The sequence below is a fragment of the Pleurodeles waltl genome, chromosome 5, assembly GCF_031143425.1.
Source record: "Pleurodeles waltl isolate 20211129_DDA chromosome 5, aPleWal1.hap1.20221129, whole genome shotgun sequence".
Classification (NCBI taxonomy): domain Eukaryota; kingdom Metazoa; phylum Chordata; class Amphibia; order Caudata; family Salamandridae; genus Pleurodeles; species Pleurodeles waltl.
The window spans coordinates 438013526-438039705 of record NC_090444.1 but is presented as its reverse complement, the minus strand read 5'-3'; the positions used below and the strand labels follow the sequence as shown (position 1 = coordinate 438039705).

The 26180-nt window shown below is 42.4% G+C and overlaps 1 protein-coding gene across 7 annotated transcripts in view; it reads left to right on the top strand.

Annotated features, from left to right (window-relative positions):
- Positions 1-26180, top strand: part of WDPCP (WD repeat containing planar cell polarity effector) — a 2103513-nt gene that overhangs the window by 974763 nt on the left and 1102570 nt on the right. For all 7 annotated transcript variants that reach the window (XM_069234220.1, XM_069234221.1, XM_069234222.1 and 4 more), the window contains one exon: positions 6568-7177. In XM_069234220.1, the coding sequence (XP_069090321.1) occupies positions 6568-7177 (610 nt within the window). The remainder of the gene's footprint in view (positions 1-6567; positions 7178-26180) is intronic.

Here is a 26180-nt window from a genome sequence, read left to right as displayed (position 1 = left end):
GCAGATGTTAGGGGCAGTAAGAAGCTTTAATAGCACCATAAATGAAAAACTTTTAAAGGCCATAGACGTTAATGGCTTTTATTAGCCCCTTATAGCAACACTGTTTATTATAAAGGAGTAGTAGGAGGAAACCAAGCATCATATTATAAACCTGCTTAATTGAACTGTCAGACCAAACAGGTAATAGCAGTAAATGGTCCTTGCAGGACAAGACAGAGCCTTTTCACTCAGCTTTTTGTGTGTTGACTGGTCTTAATATTACATAAAAGAACGTCTGACCCTCATCCACATCTTTTGATTTGTTCATCTTCAGGTCTGCTTCAGTGTGAGCAAAACCCTCAGTTGCTGAGAAAAAACAGCATTCTTACGCAAATTATATAGCCATGCTCTACCATTGAGGAGGGTCTCCTATTTCATCGCCTCGAGCCCTCCCTACTTCATGGAGCCTCGAGCCTCACTGGTGTTTTCACCCTTACTCTTATTTGGCTACCCCTTACCATCCACTCCATCGGTTTGTGGTTTAGTCACCGATATCCAGACCAAAAGTATTAAAATTGTATGATGGTGGAAAGATGGATACTTTAGAGGTCCTCCCACAATATTCAATGTGAAAAATGAGAGGAGTAATTATGCCCCTTCTTGTCATAATTACGAAACAACAATTAAACGAGTGTTATTATTTAAATAGTGTGTCTATATTCTCGTACCATACAAATATTACACAATTAGCAGTTTTACTGTACATTCTACATATGCCCATGTCATCAGAGTGTTCGTATGTCCTTCTGACTAATGTCATGCTTCTCCTAAACATCCTAGAATTTCTCCTTAGTATTGTGATAGGCATGCACCATGTGTTTATTGTGCATTTACATGGCAGGCAAAGAAAGGCACTCTTAACTTGGTGTAATGCATGCCATTTTAGGAAAGTCTGTCAACATTTACCTACCTTGACAGGAACCGCCATGATTGCAGATCTTGCCGCTGTATAGAGATGGCTGTAGGTTCGGTGGACCTGTCTCTAAAATTGTTGGGTGGCGTAATGGCTTCCACCACCTTATCTGCCTTTACTCTGTCTTCCAAACCTTAAAGTAGGCCCTGTTTGTAGCATAGCACAGGGAGTGAAATATGATGGGCTGGACTACTAACCCAAGCGATTGCCAGTGGTTGGATTATTTGCAAGCATTCGTCCCTTCAACTTTTGGATGTTTGACTGTCAGTATGCTTGGAATAAGGAGACTGGCACAGTTTTCTGGGCCTTCTGCTGCCAATGTATGTGAATTCCAAACATTGTAAATTTGTATCCATGCAAGGAGTATTTCTGTGGGTGTAGATTTACTACTTTTAGGTAAACTGATTAATATATGTATCTAAGTTCCTGATCAGAAAATTAAAAAATGCAAACCTCTTTGTGAAATCAGAACAATGACCCAACTACCAAGGCAAGACTTGTCCTAAATGGAGAACTCTGCACAGAGGAAACGGGATCCTTTGGGTAGAATCACCTGACTTTCTCAAGAGGCCTGTAATCTTGTACCTGGTGCAGCTTTCCGTGCATAGTGCTGTGAGTGGTACTGAATGTTAGTAAATACCAAACATTAGTAAACATGCACCCTCACACAAACCTAAATGCATGCAGGCGTATTCAGTACTTTTTGGGATGTGGACGATGTATGTTTTCCGAAATGTATTGGAATGTTACTTACAATGCTTTAAGTTTGCATTTGTTAACTTCATAATGCAGTATTGTTCTCTTCTTTTTACTGTAGACATAGTACAGTCAAGTAGTTCACTTATTATTATTTTCAAAAAACTTTCCTTTTTAAAACGCTTTTTTTAAGCTAATTACCCCAAAATAATCATGTAATATAAAAGAAAAATAAGGGTCCTATGTTGCAGTCTCGGGTTATGGTGACATTTACAAACCACTCAGCCCTCTGCCTCATGGTTAATGATGCCACCAGAAAACCTCAATGGGCAGTGTTGGACCATATTACATAGTTGCCCCATTAGATAGATACACTGACAGACAGATATCATATAATAATTCTATCAGTATAGCAACCTGATGTTCCTTCTGGCCAATTTTTTACTACATTATTTCTGTAAAAAATTACAGATTCACATTTCGTGGTGCAACAAAGAGTTTCTGTTTTCACATAGAGGTACAAGACTGTCCTTTTATGAACGTTTGCTGCTGTTTCATATTGGTGTTGAATCAGTAGCGAAGAATGTAACTTCAGTCAGTACCTTAGGGAGAACTGCACGCCTCAATTATTGTCTCCAAACAAAAGGCCTTGAGGCAAAGTCATAAGACCGTTGATTTTATTTTGTGAACCATTTCCATCTCCTAACATATGACCCAGAACAAAAATACTATCACATTTGTCATCACCACAACCTCAGATTTAACTGAAAGACACTAGAAAAGAATTGAGCAGATAAAAGTCAAAACGTTGAACTGAGTAGGATGATGGATTTCAGTTGCATCTCACAACTGAAAAGCAGAAAGTCCACATTCGATGTTAATCAGGTGCAAGGAGAAGCATATTCAGAAGATGGTTTCTTCCCATGTCATTTGAGCTCCAGAGGAACATGTTTTATTGATGGCCTACCTGAGGATTATTTCTTTGTGTTTCACTGAGAGTGCACTTCATGCCATTGGTGCTTCTCTCTCTCCCCCTTTCTACCTCTGCCCGTGTCAGGCTCATTGACCTGGGCGGAACCAGAGTAGAATGAAACTTCCATGCTTGAGGACTGTATTTTATTGTCGAAGGTTGGTGAGCCTGGTGTCTTGTATGTGTGTGGTATTTGTATATCTCCAACCTCACCAAAAAGAAGTTGAGGGCTGTAGTGTGTCAAGGGTATAAATACAGTCAACAAGTGAATGGAGAAGTAGCTGGGTTCTTGAAGCAGATGCAATGTTCTTTAAAAAGGTGTCTTCAGATATTTACTAAATTGTTGCTAAATTGGGCAGGTCCTCATTGATACATTGATGATATTCCAGGTCTTGGATGATCACCACCAAAGGTTTGGACTAATGCTGCTGGTTTTTTAACTCTGAGGCTGCACTGAAGTCTGCAAACCAGACCTCAGTGCCAGTGTTCTAACTCTTTACAAATGATATGTTCAATTGGCTACACCCAGCTGGCATAAGGCAACTTACTTATAAGTCTCTAGTGTATGGTACCTGGCCCAAACAGCTAAAGTTTCCACACAGGGCAGCAGTACTGATTGTGCCACCCTGACTGTGAGAAAGCACAACAAGGCTCCCCGCCTGCCACTGCAGACAGGAAGAGCAGTTTAAAACTGTTGGTTCCACTTTGCTATTTATTCTTCTGGCAAACCTCAAACCTTTCTTAATAACATATGTAAGTTCCCCCTAAGGAATGCTTATGGAGCCCTAAAGGAAGGTGCTCTGTATTATTAAGTAGGACATGTATTTTCAAATGTCCTAAATGTAAAGGACCCAAATTGTCTTTTTGACTGTGGAAAGGCTATTAGCCCCATTGGCAAGTACAGAGTTACAGGGTGACATCTCAGACCTACTAACTTCTGAATGTAACTACTAAAGTTGATACTTCACGGTATCAAATTAATCGTGGCATCAAACCCAACTTGATTCCCAAGTCAGATTTAATGTCACATTTAAGAAAATGCAACTTTTAGAAAGTGGCCACTCTGTTGTCCAATGATTACGGTTGCCATTCACAGATGCTAGCCACCAGCCAGCCTTCTGTCCTTCTGGGGAGGAGTGTGAGTGACTCCCAAGTATAGAAACCATAGACGCCTGCCGCAGAGGGAGGTGTTACCTCCACAGCGCAGGAAGCCACACATGGTGTTGGTGAGCTTCTAAGGAGAGGCCTCCTTTGATGTGCAAATGGCAAGCACACTTGAGAGGGGCTGCTCCTTTGTTCAGTTAGAGGGACTGGCGGGCTGGACCAATGAGGGGAAGTTAGTGGCCAGACTTTCTTGTGGGCATTTAGCCTCAGGTAGGGTGGACTACCAAGCGAAGGGTTCAGACAACTTGGGAGTGGGCAGATTAGTGCACTCTGGGATAGCTAGGACACATAGGTGAAAGTCCTCATAATGCAGGAGGGAATCTACTAGCCCATTGGCTAGTGACCGCTTCATCTCTGAGAGCACTTTCTGGGCATAAATATGGCAACCTTGACACCCGGACCTCCTATCACATCTGGACCAGAGGGAGGGCCGAAGGAGGACTGCGCTGCAGAACCCTGGACCTGGCAAGAGAGGCTGTACTAAACACTGGACAGCACCAGCTGCTCCTTGGACTTGTGAAGAGAGGTCTGTGCCTGGCTTGTGAGAAAGTCGCTCCAGAGCCTCAGACAGAAATGTTTAACTCCAAGAGTCAGTAGACTCCCTTCCTGTTCAAGGACAAGGGCCATAAAAGCTGAAGCAATCGATTCTGGCTAGTCAGTAGCCACTTCCATCGAAACGCTGCTGACCACTGAAATGCAGACAAGAAGACCACTCCTCGGTGTTCCAACGTTGCACTCAAGTCTATCGAATTCAGGAGAGTTATCAGAGTGCAATTTGGTTAGCCCTTGCCAAAGGAAACTGCTGGACCTTCTCTGAACAGAGACCAGTAGCTCAGCCATAGCTTTACTTCTGCTGGACCAAAAAGGACTTTGAGGGAAATCGATCCCTATTACCAGAGTTGCCCATCTCAACCGTGGAGCAGGGAATAGCCCCACGAAGACCCCCATTGACCGCACAACACCCAGAGCATCCTAGGCCCCCCATAACCTTCCTCCTGTTGGATTTGTTTGCCCAGTCAGGGGTAGTGTAGGTAAACACAACTCTTTGAAACTTTTAGAAAGTTTCCAAACTTTACAGTTACCAATGCTTGTTTGCTTTTTGGACTAAAAAGCTGAGTTATAGGTTTTACTTAATAATCTGTCTCCTGAACCCTCTGGTGGTTTTTGCTCATCTTGGTGTCTAAAAATTCATAAACATATAATCTGTTTTTATAAATGTCGTCTGATTTGTTTTGTGTTGTCCAACTTTCTTAGTTTGTTGTTTGGTCTAAAAGCTTTACACTAGTTCCTTTGTTTAAGCCTTGCTGCTGGAAGCCCCAGCTATGCAGGGTTTTGCTAGAGGTTTTAAAAACAAGCCTGGCTGGACCCAAGATGGCTTTGTGAGTGTATTAGATGGTGAGGTCGCACAACTGCACCATATAATGCACCACAATCCTCACAGGTGCCTGTTTCCTTGTTTTTTTTTTTTGCAGTCCCTTTCCTCCAGTCTGGTTATCAGTTGACCTTTATAAATGTTTTTTGATTAATTGCTGTAAAAATTCTGTCTCTTGAATCAACATATTAACACTGTGATGTGGATATTGTTTTGACCTTATTGATCAGGTCTCCTTTCAGCCCATGCTTTCCTCTGCTTTTTAGTGGCTATTGGATGTCTGGTCAGTCATGCTTATTCAGCCTCAAAGTGATTTAGAAGAATTAGTAATCTGTGTAAATACTGACATTGTTCCCACTTCTATTTCCGGTTTCAAGTATATCAAAATGTTCTTTTCATTGTCTTTCTTGAGAAATGGTTTTAATTTTGCAGAAAACCTCTCTGTGTTCTATATATAAGAAGAGCTTTGAGTTTCTAGATCAACTTCACCAGCAAACCTAGCCAATAGTCTAGAATGGTTACACACCTCTTTCTCCACTTTTGCTTTGCCTCTAGTTTGCCCACTACACTAACACTCCTATATTTGAAAGTTTTTCTTTCAGAATAATTACATCTTTGTTTCCCTACAGCAAATGCAGATGCTGTGTCTTTCCAGTAGTATGACCCAGGCTTCATAGCAGCCACTTTGGCTTGGTAGTTAGTTCCGAGAAACTTGAAAGAAGCAAAATGAGACAACAGAGTAAGGAAACTTGAGAACCAATAACTTCTGTACTCCAGATGCATATATCTCTCTTCTGGTAGTAGCAACTAGCCTAAGCCCAGCTTCAGCCAGCAACTCGCTCGACACTGAGTTAACATCATCTGACTAGGGCCAGTGTCTAAACTACGCTTGTAGTTGCTGATAGTGGGCACAGGCGCCCATTTTTGGGTACTGGACCTTATGTTTAATCATCAGACTGTGACTCAGAATAAGAGAGTCAAAGGCAGAAATGGAGAAATAAGGAGGAAACATTTAAAACAGTGACAAAGAAGAAAGCATGGATCTAAAAGCACCTGCAACAGTGAGACAAAGAGAAAGCAAGTGTATGGTGGTCAGAGAAAGTGGCATGAGGCAGCCTTGGTATTCAGCAATCCTGCCATTCTGTAGTGCCAGCGACAGGATCCTAAGGAAAGAAATTAGGCAACTATTTTTTTTTTCTCCCAATATAGCACTAATTAGGAGTGAAGTAGATCATAACACATGCACAAGAGTGTCACATATGCTGTTGCCTTAGGATTCCTTCTTACAAGTGGCTTTGATATAAATTCCTTTGCTCATCACCAGATGTTTCTGTGCCTACAAGTTTGTAATAGTAGAGAATCCTATGAATCAGTAGTCCCTAAGTTTCTGATATGAATATTTTTTCTTTTCAGGTTTTGAGTTACATTCGTACAGAATGGGATCCAATTCATGCTAGCTTTAGCATTAATCAGCCATATCAAGTTCACACGGTGGAGAAGTCAGTCAGTGCAGACAGAGAACCGATGGCTGACAACTGCATCTACGAGTGTGCCAGAAACAAAATTCAGTGTGTGGCCGTCACTAAAATACCACTAAGATCAAAAGTCATCAGTTGCTGCAGGAATATCACAGAGGACAAATTGGTGCTGGGTTGTGAGGATTCCTCTGTAATTTTATATGAGGCACACCGCAGAGTTACTTTGCTAGCCCAGGCAGAACTGCTACCTGTATTAATAAGTTGGCACCCAAGCGGATCCATCTTTCTTGTTGTCAGCAGTCAAGGAGAGCTCCAGGTATTTGACATGGCTCTGTCGCCAATTCAGTTGCAACTTATTGCAGAAGACTGCTCACCTAATGCAACTCTACAGTTCAGTAAACATTTTGATGTGTCTAGCAGCCTGGTGCAGGTGCAGTGGACTACTTCTCAAGAATCTGCTCAAACAACTGACATGGTGGATATCCATAACCTGCTCTTTATTAGGTTTCACAAAGGACCTATAGGATTACTTCTCTTTAAACTTGGTAAGTTGGCACTTTAACATTTCTTAATACTGTATGTAGGTCTTGGGCTTCTATGTCCAGATGCCATTTGATGGATCTGACTCTCCTCAAGTATTTGTTTCAGAGGCTTAGGGCCAGAGTTAGTTTGGCAGACTGGTAACTCCTTCACATTTGTGCATCTTGCAATAAGCTGGACAGGATATTTGTGATGAGGTATCCTGCTTGCCCTACTTTAAATCATGCCCGTAAGCTTCCCTGTTGAGCTGTGTTCTCCCATGTACTTTTGTAAGTGGTTATATGGTTATAGCATCTAGAGGTATCTGAGCTGAGTCATTATATTGCATCCAAGGAGAACGGTCCAAACGGGTTAACTTCCTGTGTGGAATGCCTGTTTGCCTGAACTGTGGGAGCTTAAGCCGGAGGACATGAACCCAAGTCCTCCTATGATAAGGAGCACTACTAAATGGTTGGTAAGGTCCCACGATAAAGATATAGTTTTTCAACCGTTGGTTGGAATAGTTCAAAAATGGAAAATGCAAGAAATGAGTCTCTTATGTCCAATTCAGCACATTTTTATTAAAGAGAAGTGGTGTATTCCAAAGTTGAATTTTAAAGTCCAACTGAGTTTCAGCCAACACGTGTTTCGCCCCACACGGCGTATACGCCAGGGCTTTCTCAAGGCTGTAAAAAAGAAATGGTGTAAGGCTCAGGATAGAGCTCAGTATAAATGAAAGTGACACCGAGAGGGTGAATACCCTGAGTGTGTGAAAAAGGGTTATGCATCGCATTTGCTGTGCTCTCTTAAAAGAAGGTGAGTATCCCCTACATAGGGGTCACTATGAGAAAAAGGTAGCACCCTCAATTCGTGAGATATAGATCCTTACATAGTAGTATGGGGAGTACATTATGAGTCCTAGAGAGTATTACAGAGGTGTAGATAGAAAAAAGCACATTAGTAAGGGATATATATCGATATTCGATATTTTAATGGGGAATTATCAGTCGTGTAAGTTTATGCTGGCACTGAACTACGTGATATTAGTAATTAGTTATGCCAATGAGAAATTAAAGGAGAAGAATAACAGTATGTGTATATTAGAGTTTAGAGCTTAGCAAGTGAAAATTACATACCACGTTATTTGAAAGCATAGTTCTTCAGGCTAATTGCCACAGTAATTATAGAGGATCTGTGCATGAGATATATGACAGACATCTGAAATACGTGACATTAACTATACAAACAATTCAAGATACGCAATGTTATCCAAATGATGGCAAATGTATGCCCATTATATTAAGCCACAGCATCACAACAAGTCCCAAGATGATTAATGCGTTCCAAAATTGCACATTACTGTGTTTAGTTCATAATCCGGAACAAAATTCAATATTTCAGTTAGTATGGCAAATTACCCCTGGCTTTGGTAGAGTCTACGAAGGTAAGTATGCCTGATGAAAGGCAGTGTTATCAGCCGGTAACTTGTATAAATTATATGCAGGGTAAACTGACTAACAGGCCCCCTTTTAAAGCATTTAAAATGCGGGTCAAAAAAGGTGACTAAATCCTTACCTAAATTATTAGGAGCAAGCAGTGTTTACAGTTCTGACGCGTCCATCGCCTCTTCTCGGGGGACGCGCCGGGAAAAAGCTCCAACTTTATTAGCGGTAGTCCTTCTTCAGTGTTGAGGGCACGAACACCGAAGAAGGACTAAGGAGCAGTTAAACTGAATCGGGTAATGGCGTCGCCGTTAAAGGCCATAACGCGGCGGCGCCATTTTGGTAGGGAAAAGAGGCATCCTTTTTAGTAACTACGAGCAATTAGGTGAAAGCAAAGGATTATTAACAGAATGCGAAAAAAATAAGAAATATTAAATAAACTACAAGCTGGGGGTGTGAATACTACCTCCTTGGTGTAATAGAAGAGAAAAGGAAAATAAATAAAATTAATATTAAATATTAGAAATTAATAATTGGAGGATAAATAGCAGGGAAACTAAGGAACAAATGTCTAGGTATTACTATGTCTTATACAGAAAGTTACTATGTTGGCACCACTATGCTATTCCCACGGAGTAGTTCCTCCCTATGGAAGGGCAAATTAAAAAGAAGACCAGACAGGGTATAAAGCGAAACAGAAGAAAAGGAAAAGATAGAGAGCTCGTCCGGCTCTTCAGATCAACCAATAATGCCACTCATGGTCTTTGTTTAGGCCATAATTAACAGTATCATAATGAATAATCATCCAGCTTTCCTCTTGATGTAGACACAGGGGTAGGTTACCCCCCTTTTAGACATTGTGATGCGTCGAAGACCACAGAAAGTAAAGTTGCGCTCGTAGGGATGAGATTCATTGAAGTGTTCCACAAGGGGTGCCTTGACTTCTGATTTTTGAATGTTACGAAAGTGTTCTTGAATCCGAATTTTGAGAGAACGGATGGCACTTCCAATGTAGACTTGTTGACAGGGACACCATATTATGTAAATAATATTGGTACTTTCACAGTTAATTAAGTCTTTGATCTCAAAATCCTTGCCTTTGATGGTTATTGTTGTGGATTTGTTAAGACCTAATATGCAGATGGAACATTTGGTACAGGTATAAAAACCCTTGGGTTTTGGAAAAAAGGGTCTGGATGGTTTTGTTTGGAAAAATGAAGGGCACAGTTTGTCCCTGAGGTTAGGGGCTCGACGGAAGCCTATTTGTGGGTGATTGGTAATATGTTTACTAATGGAAAAGTTGTTATGTAATAAGTACCAATGTTTTTGCAGATATTTCCGGATTAGGTGATGGCCATTATGGAAATCTGTTATCAGACGAATGGCTGTATCCTGTTTGGGCCGATGTATTGTGTTAGTCATCTTCTTCCGGTCCATGTTACCTAGCTTGTCTTTTGTTGAGTTCAAAGATGTCTTGTTGTACCCCCTAACCATGAGTCTCTCCGTTATTTGGGTGGAGGTATTTTGATAATCAAGAGGGTTAGTACAGTTCATTCTGGCTCGTCTATACTCGCCTTGCGGAATGTTCTTGATAGTACTCGGAGGATGGCAGCTGGTTGCATGCAGAATTGAATTGGCCGCTGTCTTTGTTCTAAAAAAAATCTAGTCTGTAATGTGTCATTGTCTACGAAAATCAAAAGATCTAAGTATTCCACCTCCGAGTTGGAGATGTGATATGTAATGTCAATACCCCATTTATTGGGTACTAAAGACTTCAAAAAATGTGTGAGTAAGGCCTTCTGGCCTTGCCAAATCAGCAAGATATCATCTATGTACCGTCCCCAATAAATGATATGTTGGGAAAGGTGTTCATTTCTGTCATTCCAGAGCCAATCTCGTTCAACCGCGCCCATTAAAATACAGGCATACAGTGGTGCAAATTTGGCCCCCATTGCCGTCCCTTGTAGTTGCAAGTAATAGTGACCATCAAATAAAAAATAGTAGTTTTCTAAGCAAAACTTCAACATTTCCAGTATCATTAGGTTGTGTGTTGTAAATGTCACTGGTTTGGTCGAAAGGCTTTTTCTAACTGCCTCTAAACCATCATGGTGTTTGATAGAGGTGTAAAGACTGAAAATGTCAATGGTAACAAGGTTGCCAATCAATATTTTGTAATTTTTGGATTATGTCTTTTGTGTCTCTGACGAAGGATGGTAAGTTAGTCATAAAAGGTTGTAGTATGCGATCAATTAAAGTGCCCAATTTAGAACATATAGAGTTTATACCAGATATGATTGGTCTACCTTTAGGTGGAAGGTCTTTTTTATGGATTTTTGGTAAGAAGTACAGAGTAGGGATCGTAGGGTGAGACAGAAAAAGAACAGTTTTTTCTTTGTTAGAAATTATTTGGCAAGAGTACCAATAGTCAAGTAGATCTGATAATTTCTGTTGTATTTCTGCTGTTGGATTATAAGTAAGTCGTTTATAGCACTTTGGGGGTTATTCCAACTTTGGAGGAGGTGGTAATCCGTCCCAAATGTGACGGATTTACCACCAGCCGTATTACGAGTTCCATAGGATATAATGGACTCGTAATACGGCTGGTGGTATATCCGTCACTTTACCGTCACTTTTGGGACGGATTACCACTTCCTCCAAAGTTGGAATAACCCCCTTTGAGTCTTGAAGTTGCCGATATGCCTCCTTGAGGTAGTCAGTAGTGTTAAGAATGACAATATTCCCTCCTTTGTCAGCTTCCTTGATGGTGATATTGGGATTATTCTGTAGTTTCACAAGAACTGTTGCTTGTTTTTGGTTGATATTTGATGGTAAATATTTACGTCTATTACAATATCGTGTGTATTCTTTGTCGAGGTCTCTCATTACTGCTGTTGAGAAGAGATCTATAGAGTTTCCTGTTGGGAGAATGGGGGTAAAAGTAGATTTCGGTCGGAGATCAGAAGGGTGATATTGGTTGATTTCCAAGTCTAAGTCATTAGCCACTGAAGAGAGTGAGAGGTCAGATTCGTTAGTATTGGACAGATTACATAGGAGTCTAATGCCTTCCAAGTCCTGAACAGAGATGTCACTTGGGTTGGGTGAAAGAGATGGTGATGGGGGAGGAGGGGCAAATGTGGAAAAGAAGGATTTAAGTTTAAGTTGACGAATAAATTTAAAGAAGTAAATTTTGGTTTGTGTAATATTCCAAGAGTTGGTAGGACAAAAGGACAAACCTTTGTTCAAGATGTGTTTTTCAATTAAGGAGAGCTCGTAATCAGAAAGATTAACTACTAACTGGTCATCAGATTTTAAGGTCGTGAAATCTTGCTGCGAGCTCTCGTTTGTATACCTGAAAAACCTGGTGTTGCTGTTGAGGTATCTGGTGGTTTGACCCGAATGTCTTTTAAAGTTCCCAGGCGATATAACCGTGCTTCCTCAGAAAAATTTACCTGAGGTCTGGTTGATGGGTCCCTGTCAGAATCTTCAGAGGATTCTATTTCTGAGGATGGAATAGTATCAGGGCAACTTTGTGTATCAAATGAGGTATTTGGTTCTTGGATATTGTCATATTTTTTACTGAATGTGTAGACTCTCCCTTGTTGATAATCACGAAGGTCTCTTCTAAATTTATGATTCTTTCTTTGGATGATATCTGACTCATAATTGTCTATTATGTTATTGAGGATAGCATAATTCTTGGTGGTGATATCACCCAAATTAGCCTCTTCTATACGTTGGGTAAGTTGGTCAACCTCTTGTTTGTTTCTCGTATTCCTCTTGGGAGATTTCAATAAGTTGTTGGATCATATTAGTAGAAGTCATTTTAAGGTTAGCTTCCCATTTCTGTAAACGTTCCTGGGAGGTGGTATCAGTGGGTGGGAAGATCAGTATGCGAAGCCCCCGGCGGATGCAATCATTTTTCAAATATTTCTTAAGAGAGGCCACCTCCCACCATTTGTCAGTTTCATTTTTGAGCGATTTTTCCAAGGCTAAAAAGGTGCTTTTAGCTGATGCAAAATTGGTGGTAATAGGATTGAAAGTGCCAGCATCAGATGTGTTAAAAACTTGATCCAATTTAGAGTTGCGTTGTTCTCTTCTGTTCATTGGAAAGGACATCTTGGAGTAAGGCTTAGACAGGAAGTATGTTCGTTGACAAAATATTGCATCCAAGGAGAAGGGTCCAAACGGGTTAACTTCCTGTGTGGAATGCCTGTTTGCCTGAACTGTGGGAGCTTAAGCTGGAGGACATGGACCCAAGTCCTCCTATGATAAGAAGCGCTACTAAATGGTTGGTAAGGTCCCACGATAAAGATATAGTTTTTCAACCGTTAGTTGCAATAGTTCAAAAATGGAAAATGCAAGAAATGAGTCTCTTATGTCCAATTCAGCACGTTTTTATTAAAGAGAAGTGGTGTATTCCAAAGTTGAATTTCAAAGTCCAACTGAGTTTCAGCCAACACGTTTTTCGCCCCACACGGCGTATACGCCAGGACTTTCTCAAGGCTGTAGAAATGGTGTAAGGCTCAGGATAGAGCTCAGTATAAATGAAAGTGACACCGAGAGGGTGAATCAACCTGATGAGAGGATGAGAGGGGAAGGAGAAGGAATGCGTCAGTTGGAGTCTGGTCGTTCAGCCTTCGCATGTGGAAAAATAAACTCTGACCCCCCTCGTAGGGAGACTGTTGGGGCGGGATGGGGGCAGGAGAGGAAGGTCACCAGGCACTCGGGTCTTCAACAGGAGAGGTTTGAGGGCCAGATAAGGGATGACTTAACATTGATCTGGAAAACAGTGGCAGTGAGAGAGTCTCTGTTCCTGATACTCTTGCCCCAATTTCTCAACTGGGGAACATGAAACCTGACTGATTTTTATATATTTTCAATATATTTTCCTTTTTTTCCCCTTATGTTTTAATTGGTTCTCTGGCCTGAGAAGGGCAAGCTAATAGGGGTACTTTCCAAGAAAAACACACTTGATTGGTGGGTTGGCTACTTTTTTCCTCTGATGATTGAAATTCTGATTGCCCTCTGTAAAGTTAATTCCCCCCCTTATGGAGTTGGTAGACAGATGCTTCAGGTCAAGAAGTGTATTGGAGGGGAGTTTACGTCAGCGCTACTATTTTTATGTATGTTTTGGCTTCTTTGTTTATACAGTAGCAAGCATGCAGTCCGCATAGCAACACTACACAAAAGATTCCCCCATGTCTATCCACCTGGATACCTTTAGTTTATTCTCTGGTTTAAATAAAAAGATTGAACAAGGGGACGCTTTCAACTACCATAAAAAACACATACCTCAGATAGTTGTTTTGTAAGAAACACACTTGCTGGGTAATAGGTGTGCAGGGATGAATTGTAATAGGTATTCCAGAGTGTATCACTCAGGTTACCCCAGCAATTCAAGGGGGCCAGCGATTCTTATACACAAACACTTCCCAAAACAAATTATGAAGGCCCATAATTATGACTGGGTAGATTCATGGCAGTGTAAGGTATTGTGGGGGAGACAAAATCAATGTTTATTTCAGTGTATGCACCTCCCACTCTTGTGGGCAGTACCCTGAAGTCTCTGACTACATCACTCCTGCTCACTCCATTAGGGCTTACTGTGGTGGGATGGGATTTTACCTCAGTGATGACTCTTCTATATAGGCACTAAGGGCCAGGGCTTGTCTGAGAGCCCAAAGCAGCCCTGTCAATTTTGTCAGAATAGCATCCTGGTCATGGGGATGGGGTGGAGGGGTGGGGTGATGAAGCACTGCTGTTTTTGTTCTTTTTTTTTTTACTGGGGGCTGATATTATAGCACTGCTGCAAAACCGGTCCCCAGTAACAAAACTGGTCCCCTCCACTTAAAAACCACCCCCACCCTTCCAGCCTCCCGGGGAAACGCCCGATGCACATTACGGCCAGTCCAGCCCTGTAAAGGGCACCTTTACCCCACACAGATCGAATATCCTGGCCATGTAGTCACAATCACAGGGCATGCTTGGTGAGCAATGCAGCCACACTGCAGGGAATATAGATACTACTGAGATTCATATAAGTCCTGGAATTGATCATTGACCATTTCTTCCTACCAGTAATGAATATAGGAAGCTTGGCTGAAGCCTGTATTTCCCCACACATTTTAATAGACCATGCTCCTGTAAAGATTAGTGTTAAGCGTCAGAGGAGAGGTGGGATAGGGTGTGGAGACTGGACAGCTGGTGGCTGTGTGATTTCCAGTTTGCAGACTATATGGAAACTCAGTATATTATTTAAACAAATAAAGGCTCTGTTACTTCCTCATCTATGCTGTGGGAGGCACTTAAAACAGTGCTGTGAGGAGAATCTATCTCATATCAAACTGAGGCCAAGAGGTGTAAAGAGAGGGAAATTTGCCAACTAGATGTTTCTGTCTACGAACAAGATATGACATGGGTGGAGTTTCCCGATGAGGAGACATATGGCCAGCTTGAGCTTCTCCGCCTATCATTTAGACAGCAGCTGATGGACTGAGCTGCTAAGGCGCATGTAGCGTTGCAAAATTCATCATCTAAGTAACAAAGTCCAAAGTTGTTACACTGTCTTGCCAACAGAGACTTATAGTGCATCTAGTACCTAGACTAATACCTCCTATGGATAGGTTTTCACAGACGCAATATGCACGACATACTATCCCAGGTGGTACCAGGCCTCTCATACCAGACCCCAAAATGAAGATTGTAGGACTCATGGTTAAGTGGGGAGGTTGACGGACCCCAAGACTATTTGAGGCAATGGGTCTAATAGTTGCAAAAAAAGGGACATCACCCACCATTGGCATTCTAACAAGGATTCTTTGGTAGGGGAATGTTTGATAGTTTTATAAAGGAACATACTGCTGCCATTCAGTTTGTTTCTAATCAGATATATGCATTATGGTTGCTGCTGCAAGTTGTTTTGTAATGACACATTAATAAAAAAAAAGAGTTCAAAAGGAGGAGAGAGGAAGGAGTATATGTGTTATAAAAAGTGAGTTAATGTTTGCAAAAAGCTTGTTTGTTGTTGAAGTATTAGGTAGTAGATGTTATTTAAAAAATGTACAGTGCTTCTAATGGATGCGTTTTCCTTCAGATTCCTTTTGCGAAGACTATTCCCATGGTATCCTGTTGGCCCAGAAAAGCTCTTCCCCAGTTGTAGCTCTTCATGTGGTACCATCCAGCTCCAACTGCAACTCCAGCCAAGACTCCACCCACTGGACATGTCATCCTCAACTTATAATAGGTGCCAACCTGTGCACTACCGTCAGTTCTTATTTTTCCTTGCCTCATCAAGGTGGTCTGGAGCACTTTCTCAGCGCTTCACCAGCAAAACTTTCCTCAGATTCAACATCGACCATGTCAGATAGCTTCAGTAAAAGTCTCAGTGTTCAAACACTGTTTCAAGTTGCCACAAGCGGGTGCCTTTATTTGATCAAAACTACACCTGCATATGGTATCTTGAACCCAACCATGAAGCATGACCTGCAATCTCTTATTCCCTGATGAATTGGGGTGGGCAGGAGGGCACAGTTGTTTGTATGTAGTGATATTTCTATATACATATACACATACACATAAAAAAAATGCCTTGACCTACTATTACCTAATGCATCAGGGAATACGAATTGCAAGCCGCGGCTTTATAGGTGGATCCAAGGCACCACATGCAGATGTTGTTTTGGTAAAAGCCTGCAGTAAGATGTAACCATTAGAAGTACACCTACCCGCCCTAGGAAACATAATTGTTGGTGGATACATAATCTTCTTGCAGATTCCTCACTGCCCTCCCTCTTCATCTGACGAGTCAGTGCTTTATATGTTAAGATCTCAAGGTGTACAAATGTGTTATTTGCGGTTAGTGTCAGTGCAGTTAACCCGTTCTAGGTTCCAGCCGCTGTCCTCTCTGGAGGGGACAGACAGGGTATCAGGAACCAACGTCAGCATGCAGGTTGGAGATCATTAGCAACATACCTAGAGCTGCATAGTGCCACCTGGCTGTGAGGAACCACAGCAGATGGGATAAGCTGTTATGGGACAGTCTGACACCTGGGGAATATTCTTAAGGTAAGGTATCTGCAGGTAGATTGTGTCCTTCAAAAACATCGGTACTGAAGGTAAGTAACTTTTACTTTTAGCTGAAAACATAGTGGTAACATAGCAGTTCGGGGCGACTATGCCTCTTAGAGCAGTACCGCAGCTGATTTGCATGTGGTTAGTCTTTGTGTTGGTGGAACACGAAGGAATAAAAGGATGGATGGGAATGAGAAGTAAGCAGTGGCTGTGAGTTATTCAAGCATTCTATTGACCACCTGTTTTTAAAGTTTGCGTATTGTAGTACTTATAATGACCAGCTCATCCAGATTGTCTCTTGGACTTATGGTACTTTCTGCTGTTATTGAAAGGTTATATATGTTTAGTGTATAACTTTCAGTCTGGCAGCGCTGTTCATAACATTTCCTTGTCTGGTGGCATGTTGAGTAATGTTTCATTACCTCAGTGACTTGTCTAGGAGAGGGTGCCAGCCAGAGTCTGCATGTATGATTGTAGTGGTGCATGGGGGATGTGCTGCTTGAGTAGGAAATCTTTCATGTGTCGTGTAAAGATCTTAGATGTGTTCGGACCATTTTGCTTTGTGCTAGATTTAGCTAAGCAGTGCGTTATGTGGGATGAAAAAAGTGGTGGGGGCGTCTCTAAAAGCCAAAGAAGCATAACTTGAAAAACTTTCCAAGAGGCGTGGCTTATGCAATTATGGACATCTGCCGAAGCATGTGACCTAAAATCTTGTGCTTCACACAGCATAGCACTTGATTAGTATTTGGGTGTCTCTCCTAGTTGTCTGACATTGCATTCAGCCATAGTACTCAACACATATACCAAAAACAAGCCACACCCCTTGTCTTTGCCAGTACTAGTTATCTTAATCAGATAAATGAATAACAATGATTTTGTTGTTAATAATTATAATTGGAAATGTTTTAATGTTGAAAATATGAAACACTTAATTGAAGATTACTAAGATCTGTAATTTAGAGTGTGTCAGGCACTCCCATTGCCCTTCCTCTACTTTCCTCTGCAATTTCTCAGTATTTGACTTTTACACCCTTTTTCTCCCCCACAACTTTCTGAAATCCTCCATCTGCATATTCACGTCATCTCTTTTCTCTACAGCACCTTCTTTTCCCTCTCTCCTTCTACACGTACTTCATTTCATCTCCTCTATCATCCATTTTCCCACGCATGCAACTCACGTACTCACCTGTAACTGCATTTTCATTTTGTTTTGTGCTGTCCATATTAGACCTGTTTACTGAATCACTCACCTTCCCACAATTATCACAGATACAAATGCAACCATTGCTTTGTGCCAAAGATTAGATGTGTATGTAGTGTGCACAGCCTTATGACCCTCTGACAGGCACTGTGAGAAACTAGCACTACCTGCAGGCTACACTTAAGAGCTCTTGGTAGTGTGCCATCACAAACACCCATCAACAGCCTGAACTCGCCCAGTCTCGTGGAGGCATCTCAGTTTAAACTATATGAGTCATATGTTGCATTTAAAATGCAGAAACAAATATTGGAAAAAAAACATATACTGCTATGAAATGCAATAGGAAGTAAAACATTTGAAATGTAAACAAGGATTGCCTTGCTGAGAAACAGATCATTGTTTTTGTCTGTAACACTAAAAACATGAAGATAGAGCCTCATTGGGACCCTCCAACTCCATGTTTAATTACTGCTGGGTTTGATACCCTTTAGGTCTCACACAACTTAACCTCGTAGCTGCTGTGCCTCCCCCGCTCCCCAGTGCTGAGCCCTTTTTTGGCTATTTGGGGTAGTTTGCGCTTAGGCCTTCATAACTTTTTGTCCACTTAAGCTATCCATGCCAAAATTGCGTCCTTTTTTTCCAACATCCTAGGGATTCTAATGGTACCCAGAGTTTGTGGTTTCCCCTGGAGGAGACCAAGAAATTAGCCAAAATACAGTGAAAATTTCGTTTTTTAAAAAAACAATGGGAAAAAGGGCTGCCGAAGAAGGCTTGTGGTGTTTTCCCTGAAAATGGCATCAACAAAGGGTTTCTGGTGCTAAAATCACCATCTTCCCACCTTTCAGGAACGGGCAGACTTGAATCAGAAAACCACATTTTTCAACACAATTTTGGCATTTTACTAGGACATACCCCATTTTTACTATTTTTGGTGCTTTCAGCCTCCTTCCAGTTAGTGACAGGAATGGGTATGAAACCAATGCTGGATTCCGGAAAGCTAAACATTTCTGAAAAGTAGACGAAGTTCTGAATCCAGCAAGGGGTCATTTGTGTAGATCCTACAAGGTTTTCCTACAGAAAATAACATCTGAAATAAAACAATATTGAAAGTGAGCGGAAAAAATCTGCCATTTTTCTCCACGTTTTACTCTAACTTTTTCCTGCAATGTCAGATTTTTTAAAGCAATATACCTTTATGTGTGCTGGACTCTTCCGATTGCGAGGATATATAGGGCTTGTAGGTTCATCAAGATCCCTTGTTACCCTGAGCCAATAAATGAGGTGCACCTTGCAATGGGTTTTCATTCTATACCGGGTATACAGCAATTCATTTGCTGAAATATAAAGAATGAAAAATAGGTATCAAGAAAACCTTTGTATTTCCAAAATGGGCATAAGATAAGGTGTTGAGAAGCAGTGGTTATTTGCACATCTCTGAATTCTGGGGTGCCCTTACTAGCATGTGAATTACAGGCCATTTCTCAAATAGATGTCTTTTTTACACACTGTCTTACATTTGGAAGGAAAAGATGTAGAGAAAGACAAGGGGCAATAACACTTGTTTTGCTATTCTGTGTTCCCCCAAGTCTCCCGATAAAAATGGTACCTCGCTTGCGTGGGTAGGCCTAATGCTCGCGACAGGAAACGCAACATGGACACATCACATTTTTACATTGAAATCTGACGTGTTTTTGCAAAGTGCCTAGCTGTAGATTTTGGCCTCTAGCTCAGCCGGCACCTAGGGAAACCTAGCAAACCTTGGCATTTTTTAAAACTAGACACCTAGGGGAATCCAAGATGGGGTGACTTCTGGGGCTCTGACCAGGTTCTGTTACCCAGAATCCTTGGCAAACCTCAAAATGTGGCAAAAAAAACACATTTTCCTCACATTTCGGTGACAGAAAGTTCTGACATCTGAGAGGAGCCACAAATTTCCTTCCACCCAGCGTTCCCCCAAGTCTCCCGATAAAATTGATACCTCACTTGTGTGGGTAGGCCTAGCGCCCGCGACAGGAAATGCCCCAAAACACAACGTGGACACATCCCATTTTTTTTACAGAAAACAGAGGTGTTTTTTGCAGAGTGCCTACCTATAGATTTTGGCCTCTAGCTCAGCCGGCACCTAGGGAAACCTACCAAACCTGTGCATTTTTTAAAACTAGAGACCTAGGGGAATCCAAGATGGGGTGACTTGTGGGGCTCTGACCACCTTCTGTTACCCAGAATCCTTTGTAAACCTCAAAATTTGGCTAAAAAAACACATTTTCCTCACATTTCGGTGACAGAAAGTTCGGGAATCTGAGAGGAGCCACAAATTTCCTTCCACCCAGCGTTCCCCCAAGTCTCCAGATAAAAATGGTACCTCACTTGTGTGGGTAGGCCTGGTGCCCGCGACGGGAATAGATCACACAACGGTCAATGTTGGTCCTTCCATGAGGCAGCTGTTGACCCTGGGGTGATCCATTCCTGACGAAGGCACTAGGTTTAGGCACTCAAGGGGGGTAGTGTTTTTATCAGGACAGGTGAGGAATCACTGGGTGGTAGGAATTTTGTGGATCCCAGCATATTCCTGTAGTTTGTGTGACAGAAATGCGAGAAAAATAGAGTTTTTATTCAACATTTCAGCTTTGCAGGGTATTCTGGGTAAGCAAACTTTGGGGAATCCACACAAGTCACACCTCTGTGGACTCCCCCGAATGTCTAGTTTCCAGAAATGTTTGGGTTTAGTATGTTTCTCTATATGGCCGCCGAATCCAGGACCAAAAACACAGGTGCCTGCCTTACAACCAGTTTGTTTTGTGATAGATAATTTTGATGTCTCCACAATGCGATTTCGGCGGTGGAATTTGGGGCTGAACTAAATTGGGGAGCTCCCAAGAGAGCACTCTCTCTCTCTGCTTGCAGCCGCATTCACCTGCTCTCTGGGTTGGGCTAACCCACTATTACCCCGTTGCACAGACTGTGCTTGCGAAGGGACAGCAGGACTGTCCTCATCACCTCCCTCATAATTTACTGGAAGAGGAGTTATCGAATGGGACTCCTCCGAATGAAAAATCACTCCCAGAGTCTGCGCCATTGTCCTATCCCTCAGATGCTGTCTCAGTATCTGATGTCTCAGTCTCTGATCCTATGTCAGAGCTGTCCTCTATAACCCGAGTGACGGCAGCAGTCATCCATCAAGATGCCATCTCTGCTATTGGCTAAACTGTTGCTCTAAAACACTAGCCTACGTAGACAGTCACAAAATCGATGGTGTGTGTGAGATACGTGCAACAGTAGAGGCCACCTTACCTGCGCTTCTTCCCTCAATCAGCACGTTCTTTCAAGACACTCAAAAAACACCTTGTCACATACCATTCGTCACAGTCTTTAGCACCTCCTGCACCCAGTCCAACAATCATTTTTGGTGGTCCCACTCCCTCCTCCTCGGATTCCATCATTACCACCAAGCAAAAGTGCCCCCATCTCTCCATAGCCGCCCTCCACCCCGCACATACATTTCATTTGTATTATAGCGCAGGTAATGGCTGACTTTACTAATGTACTCAGCTATTTGCATAAAATACAGATTTACTCTTTGCAGTGGGCATATAAACCTTCTGCGCTTTTTTATGGCACTAAAACTGCCACTAGACAAAAGTCTGATCCTTTTGTAGCAGAAACATATTCACAATACTTACTTGACTTTTTTATTGCTGCCTGAAAGCTACAGTTGAAATGTGTCAGTTGAAGTATGTGCATTGCTTTGAAGACGCAAGCTGCAACTGCAAGACAACTGGTGGCAAATATATATATATATATATATATATATATATATATATATATCACTTTTATATGTGGGTCTGGTTTTCCTGGGGGCCGATCGCAGCCCCCAGGGAAACCACACATGTATTGACAAAAGTGATTTATATATATAATAATATATAGATCTATCTCTTTATATATCTATCTACATAGATCTATCTATAGATATATCCATGTAGATAGATATATCTATATATATATATAGATCTATATATATATATATATATATATTTTTTTTTAGTAGTTGTATGGTTTCCTTGGGGGCCAAAATGGCCCCCAGTGAAACCCTACAACAACAAAAATATTGCCCCCACAGGGGGTCGCCCTGCCCACGGGCGACCCCCTGTCCATTTCTTTTTATTTTTTATTTATTTATTTATTTTAAATAAAATTTAGCCCCTGGGGGGGGGGGGCGCGATTGCGCCCCCCCCCCCCCCCCCGGAGACACCTACCTTTTAAAAAAAAAAAATATGCCCCCGGGGGGGGGCCCGTTTTCCGAGGGGGCTGACCCCCCCCAAGTGAAATCCCTGGTGTCTAGTGGTGAAGGCCTCGTAAGAAAGGGGAGACTCTCCCCTTTCTTACGAGGCCTTCCGGAACGTGGGGAAGGCCGTTTGCGGCCGCTTCCTGCTCCGATGGGGAAATCAACAAAGTGACGTCAGCGCGCCTCGCGACGCGCTGATGTCACAAAGGTGCGGGTGGAGGGCGGGGGGAGACACGGAAAACTTCTGTGTCTTCCGGGGTTGCACCCGAGGATTTATTAACCCCCTCCCTGGTGTCGGCCACTGGTCGTGACCGGCACCAGGGAGGTAGTGCGGGTGTCGGCCAGTGGCCGACGCCCGCACCAAAGCGGTTAAGACCCTGTGGCTATGCTTGCATATATTTTTTGAAGAAAGGGTGTGTTTTGCACAGTCTTGTCACACATCCTTGTCCCTGCTTGTGGCCAATGCCCTTGTACATGAGCCATGAAACAGGTAGGAACAAAGGGTGTAGAGCAGCATTTCTTAACCTTTTCATTTCTGTTGACTCCCACTGAATCCTACTGGAAGCCAGGGACGCCATCTAAGCAATTTCCATGATTTGAACCTCAAACCAGTATACAAAAGCACAAAATTGTATACACATCAAAAAATACACAACTTATGGAATATTATATTTATTTCACAAATAAAATAATATGCAAAAATCAAAAGTTTAATATAATAGTGTTAAACCTGCCATCCTTGGTGTGGTTTCACCTTCACTTTTTGCCTTCAGACTTCCTGTTTTTGTTGACCTCATTTTTGCTGGCCTTAGGACTCTGCACACTTTACCACTGCTAACCAGTGCATAAGTGCTTGTGCTCTTTGATTATAACATGGTGACATTGACCTACACCTAATTGGCATATTAATTTACTTGTAAGTCCCTAGTAAAGTGGACTACATGTGCCCATGGCCTATAAATTAAATGCTACTAGTGGGCCTGAAGCACTGAGTGTGCCACCCACTTAAGTGGCCCTTTAAACATGGATCAGGCCTGCCATTACAAAGCCTGTGTGTGTAGTTTAAACTGCCATTTCGAACTGGCAAAATAAACCTTTTGCCAGGCCCAAAACTTCCTTTTTAATACAGATAAGTCACCCCAAGGGAGGCCCTGGACAGCCCCAGGGGCAGTGTGCAGTGTATTTTAAAAGTATTTTACATGTCCTGGTAGTCCAACAATTTGTGTTTTCACTACTGCGGGGCCTATCTCTCCCATGGGATAACACTGCGATTGCTTTATTACATTTTATAAGTGTAATTTCCAAATGGGAAGCGATAATTGGTTCCTGTTTGGTGTCTCGGGAATCCTAATTTAAAATCCTAACACAAGGAACTCCAATTTTAAATTATAATTCTGAATATGCCACATTTAGAAAGTTAGCCATTTGGTGCCTGCAGCCTGTCTCTGGTCTCATAATTGAGTGTAGTTGGCAGTTGGGCTTGGTGTATGTCCCCCCAGACAGCCGCACACAATGGGAATTTAGGTGTGACTGGATTGGTCATCACTTGCAGGCTGGAAGGGAAGAGCTGGACACAGCCTCACTTACTCCTGAATATCATGAGCTATGGCTTCTGTTTCCGGTTCACGGGCAGTGCATCAGCAGCAGTGTGAGAGAAGTCGCGTCAGTATCGTATCGAGAGTGGAAGTGAGAACTGCGGCAGGCTGCCTGCAGCATCAGGCCAGGGGCCGGGAGCAGCGGCACAGCGAGAATCACAGCAGGGGGCTAGGAACATGAGACCCGAGACGAAGATAGGAGGGCACGGGCAGGGAGACAGGCGGCTGAACGGGACCGGGACCAGGAGGACTCCGGTAAGAAGCAGAAGTGCTGCTTGGGTGTTCTCCTGCTCCCTGGCTTCCCCCGCCTTCCCCTGCCTCCCCGCACCATTGGTCTCCGCACCTAGCCCTTTGGCCCTTGGCCTCCTTGGATAGGCCCTACCTGCAGGCGTTAGGCTGTACCACGCCACCCTCCCGTCTCTCCTTGACGCTCGACCCACCCCTATAGGGGCCTGTAGGGATCAGAGTACTCTATAGTACTCCATAGATTATCTGTAGCAAGTCTGCGCCAAGCAAGCACCAAGTCAGCGCAGTCCAACAGAAGGCCGCACCTGAAGTGCATAAAGACACTGAATTATAGGCTGGGAGCCAAACAGCTGGCAACCTAGTCGGCAACCTAGCCAGCAACCTAGCCAGTCATCTATCAGCGGAAGCAGCCACGGATCCCCATAGTGCGGTTTGCTGCCTCAACCATAGACTTTCTCTAACAAACCCTCCCGTCACCTGAAACGTATCTTGGCTGGGAAAATACTAGGAGGTCTACATGTGCACGTGCCCCTCAACCCACAGGTGTCTATCTGAAAGAAAAAGGAAAAAGGAAAGAAGACCTTTTGGAGCTAACAGGAGCCGGCAGATCGCCTGGACAGCATTTGAAGAGGATCACGCGTGCTCGTGCACACCGCCTCGGTGCGCTCTATTAGATAAAGTAAGGAGGAAAAACTAAAGGAAAACTTCACAGACGGTGAAGATGAGATCAGGGAAGGAAAGGGCATTTCAGCCGCAATCTAGAAGAAACAAGAAGCAAAATAAGCCCACATTCTCACCCTCAACCCCAAAATGGGAAGAGAAAACAAAGACAAAGTGTCAATCCCTGATCTCCCCTATAACCCCTTTTTTCAGCAGGTTCTAAAAATCAGTAAGTGTACCCCACAAAACTGATTTTTTAAAGGCCCCTTTGGATGTGATATTTTCTCTACCTAATGACTCCACAACCCTACCTCATCCAATGTCCCCCATAAAAAGTGAATGCAGCCTGCTATACGGGCAAGATGATAAAAGTAGGTTTAAAGAGGAAGGGAGGACTGAAAAACCTACCCCTGGAGAAAATAACAATCAAATGGAACACAACTCTAAAGAAAATGTTTGGGGCTCAATTAATGACCTAGAATTACTGGTAGTCTTCGCCTTCCCCGTTTACCTCTAACTTTCCACCCTTGGATAATCAAATCAACTTTTCCCATTTAGGTACTCAACTTCCATTAGAGGTAAATTTGATTATTAAAGGAGCAATTGTCCTTTCTTTAAGTGAAACTGCTGTGAGGCCACAAGAGCATGGTAAAGTAGGGAAAATGAAGTATTCCTTAGAAACTACTCATATTTCAGAAAATCTCAATAATCTGGATTCATTAAACTCAAACCCTTCTTGCCAAAACAGGGACTTAAGCCCCTCCAAGTATATCTTTAACAAGCCTTTTTACAAAGCTATGGGGGTGTCCCTGCAAGAAGATAAAACTGCAATCTTAGAAACTCAAAAGGATATTTCTGTCCTTAAATGCAGACCCTTAAATGCATCCTTTATATTAAATGAAAAAAATAAGTGAATCTGAGGGCAAGGAAGAAGAAAATGAGAATGCACTGCAGGCACAAAATACCCATAAGCATCTGGACCAAAATGCGGTATGGGATATCTTTTTTAAAACTTCACAGTTAACACTGGATGCTTTGCCCTATCAGTCCACTAAAATGGATGTCCAGGTGGATATACTGAACGCCATGGCTAAATCAGTAGCAGGGATTGACCAGAAACTGGCAAATTTAAACAACTTGATTAAGCGAGTTCAGAATCTTGCTGAAATAACAATAACAGGATGCACTTGCGAGCCTATAATCAATAAGTTGGCCACTCTCCCAGTAGCTCTAAACTCACTGATAGCAAACCTCAAAGAAAATCTAAATATGAGGGAGGAGGAAACTATAGCCAAAGGATCCCCCCGTATCAGGGGGAGGAGGGAAAATATAAAAATTCAGGAGATAGATCTCATTGGTGCCCGATGAAATCAATGGACAAAGAGATAGAATCCCTTGAAGAACCCAAAGGTGATCAGGAAGGAACATGTAAGGAAATTATAGGCTCTTTTGACTCTTTCAAACCATTGGGGCTCCATCCCAGCCAGAAAAGCCACCCACTAAAAGACAAAAGAAAAAGCAACGAAAAGC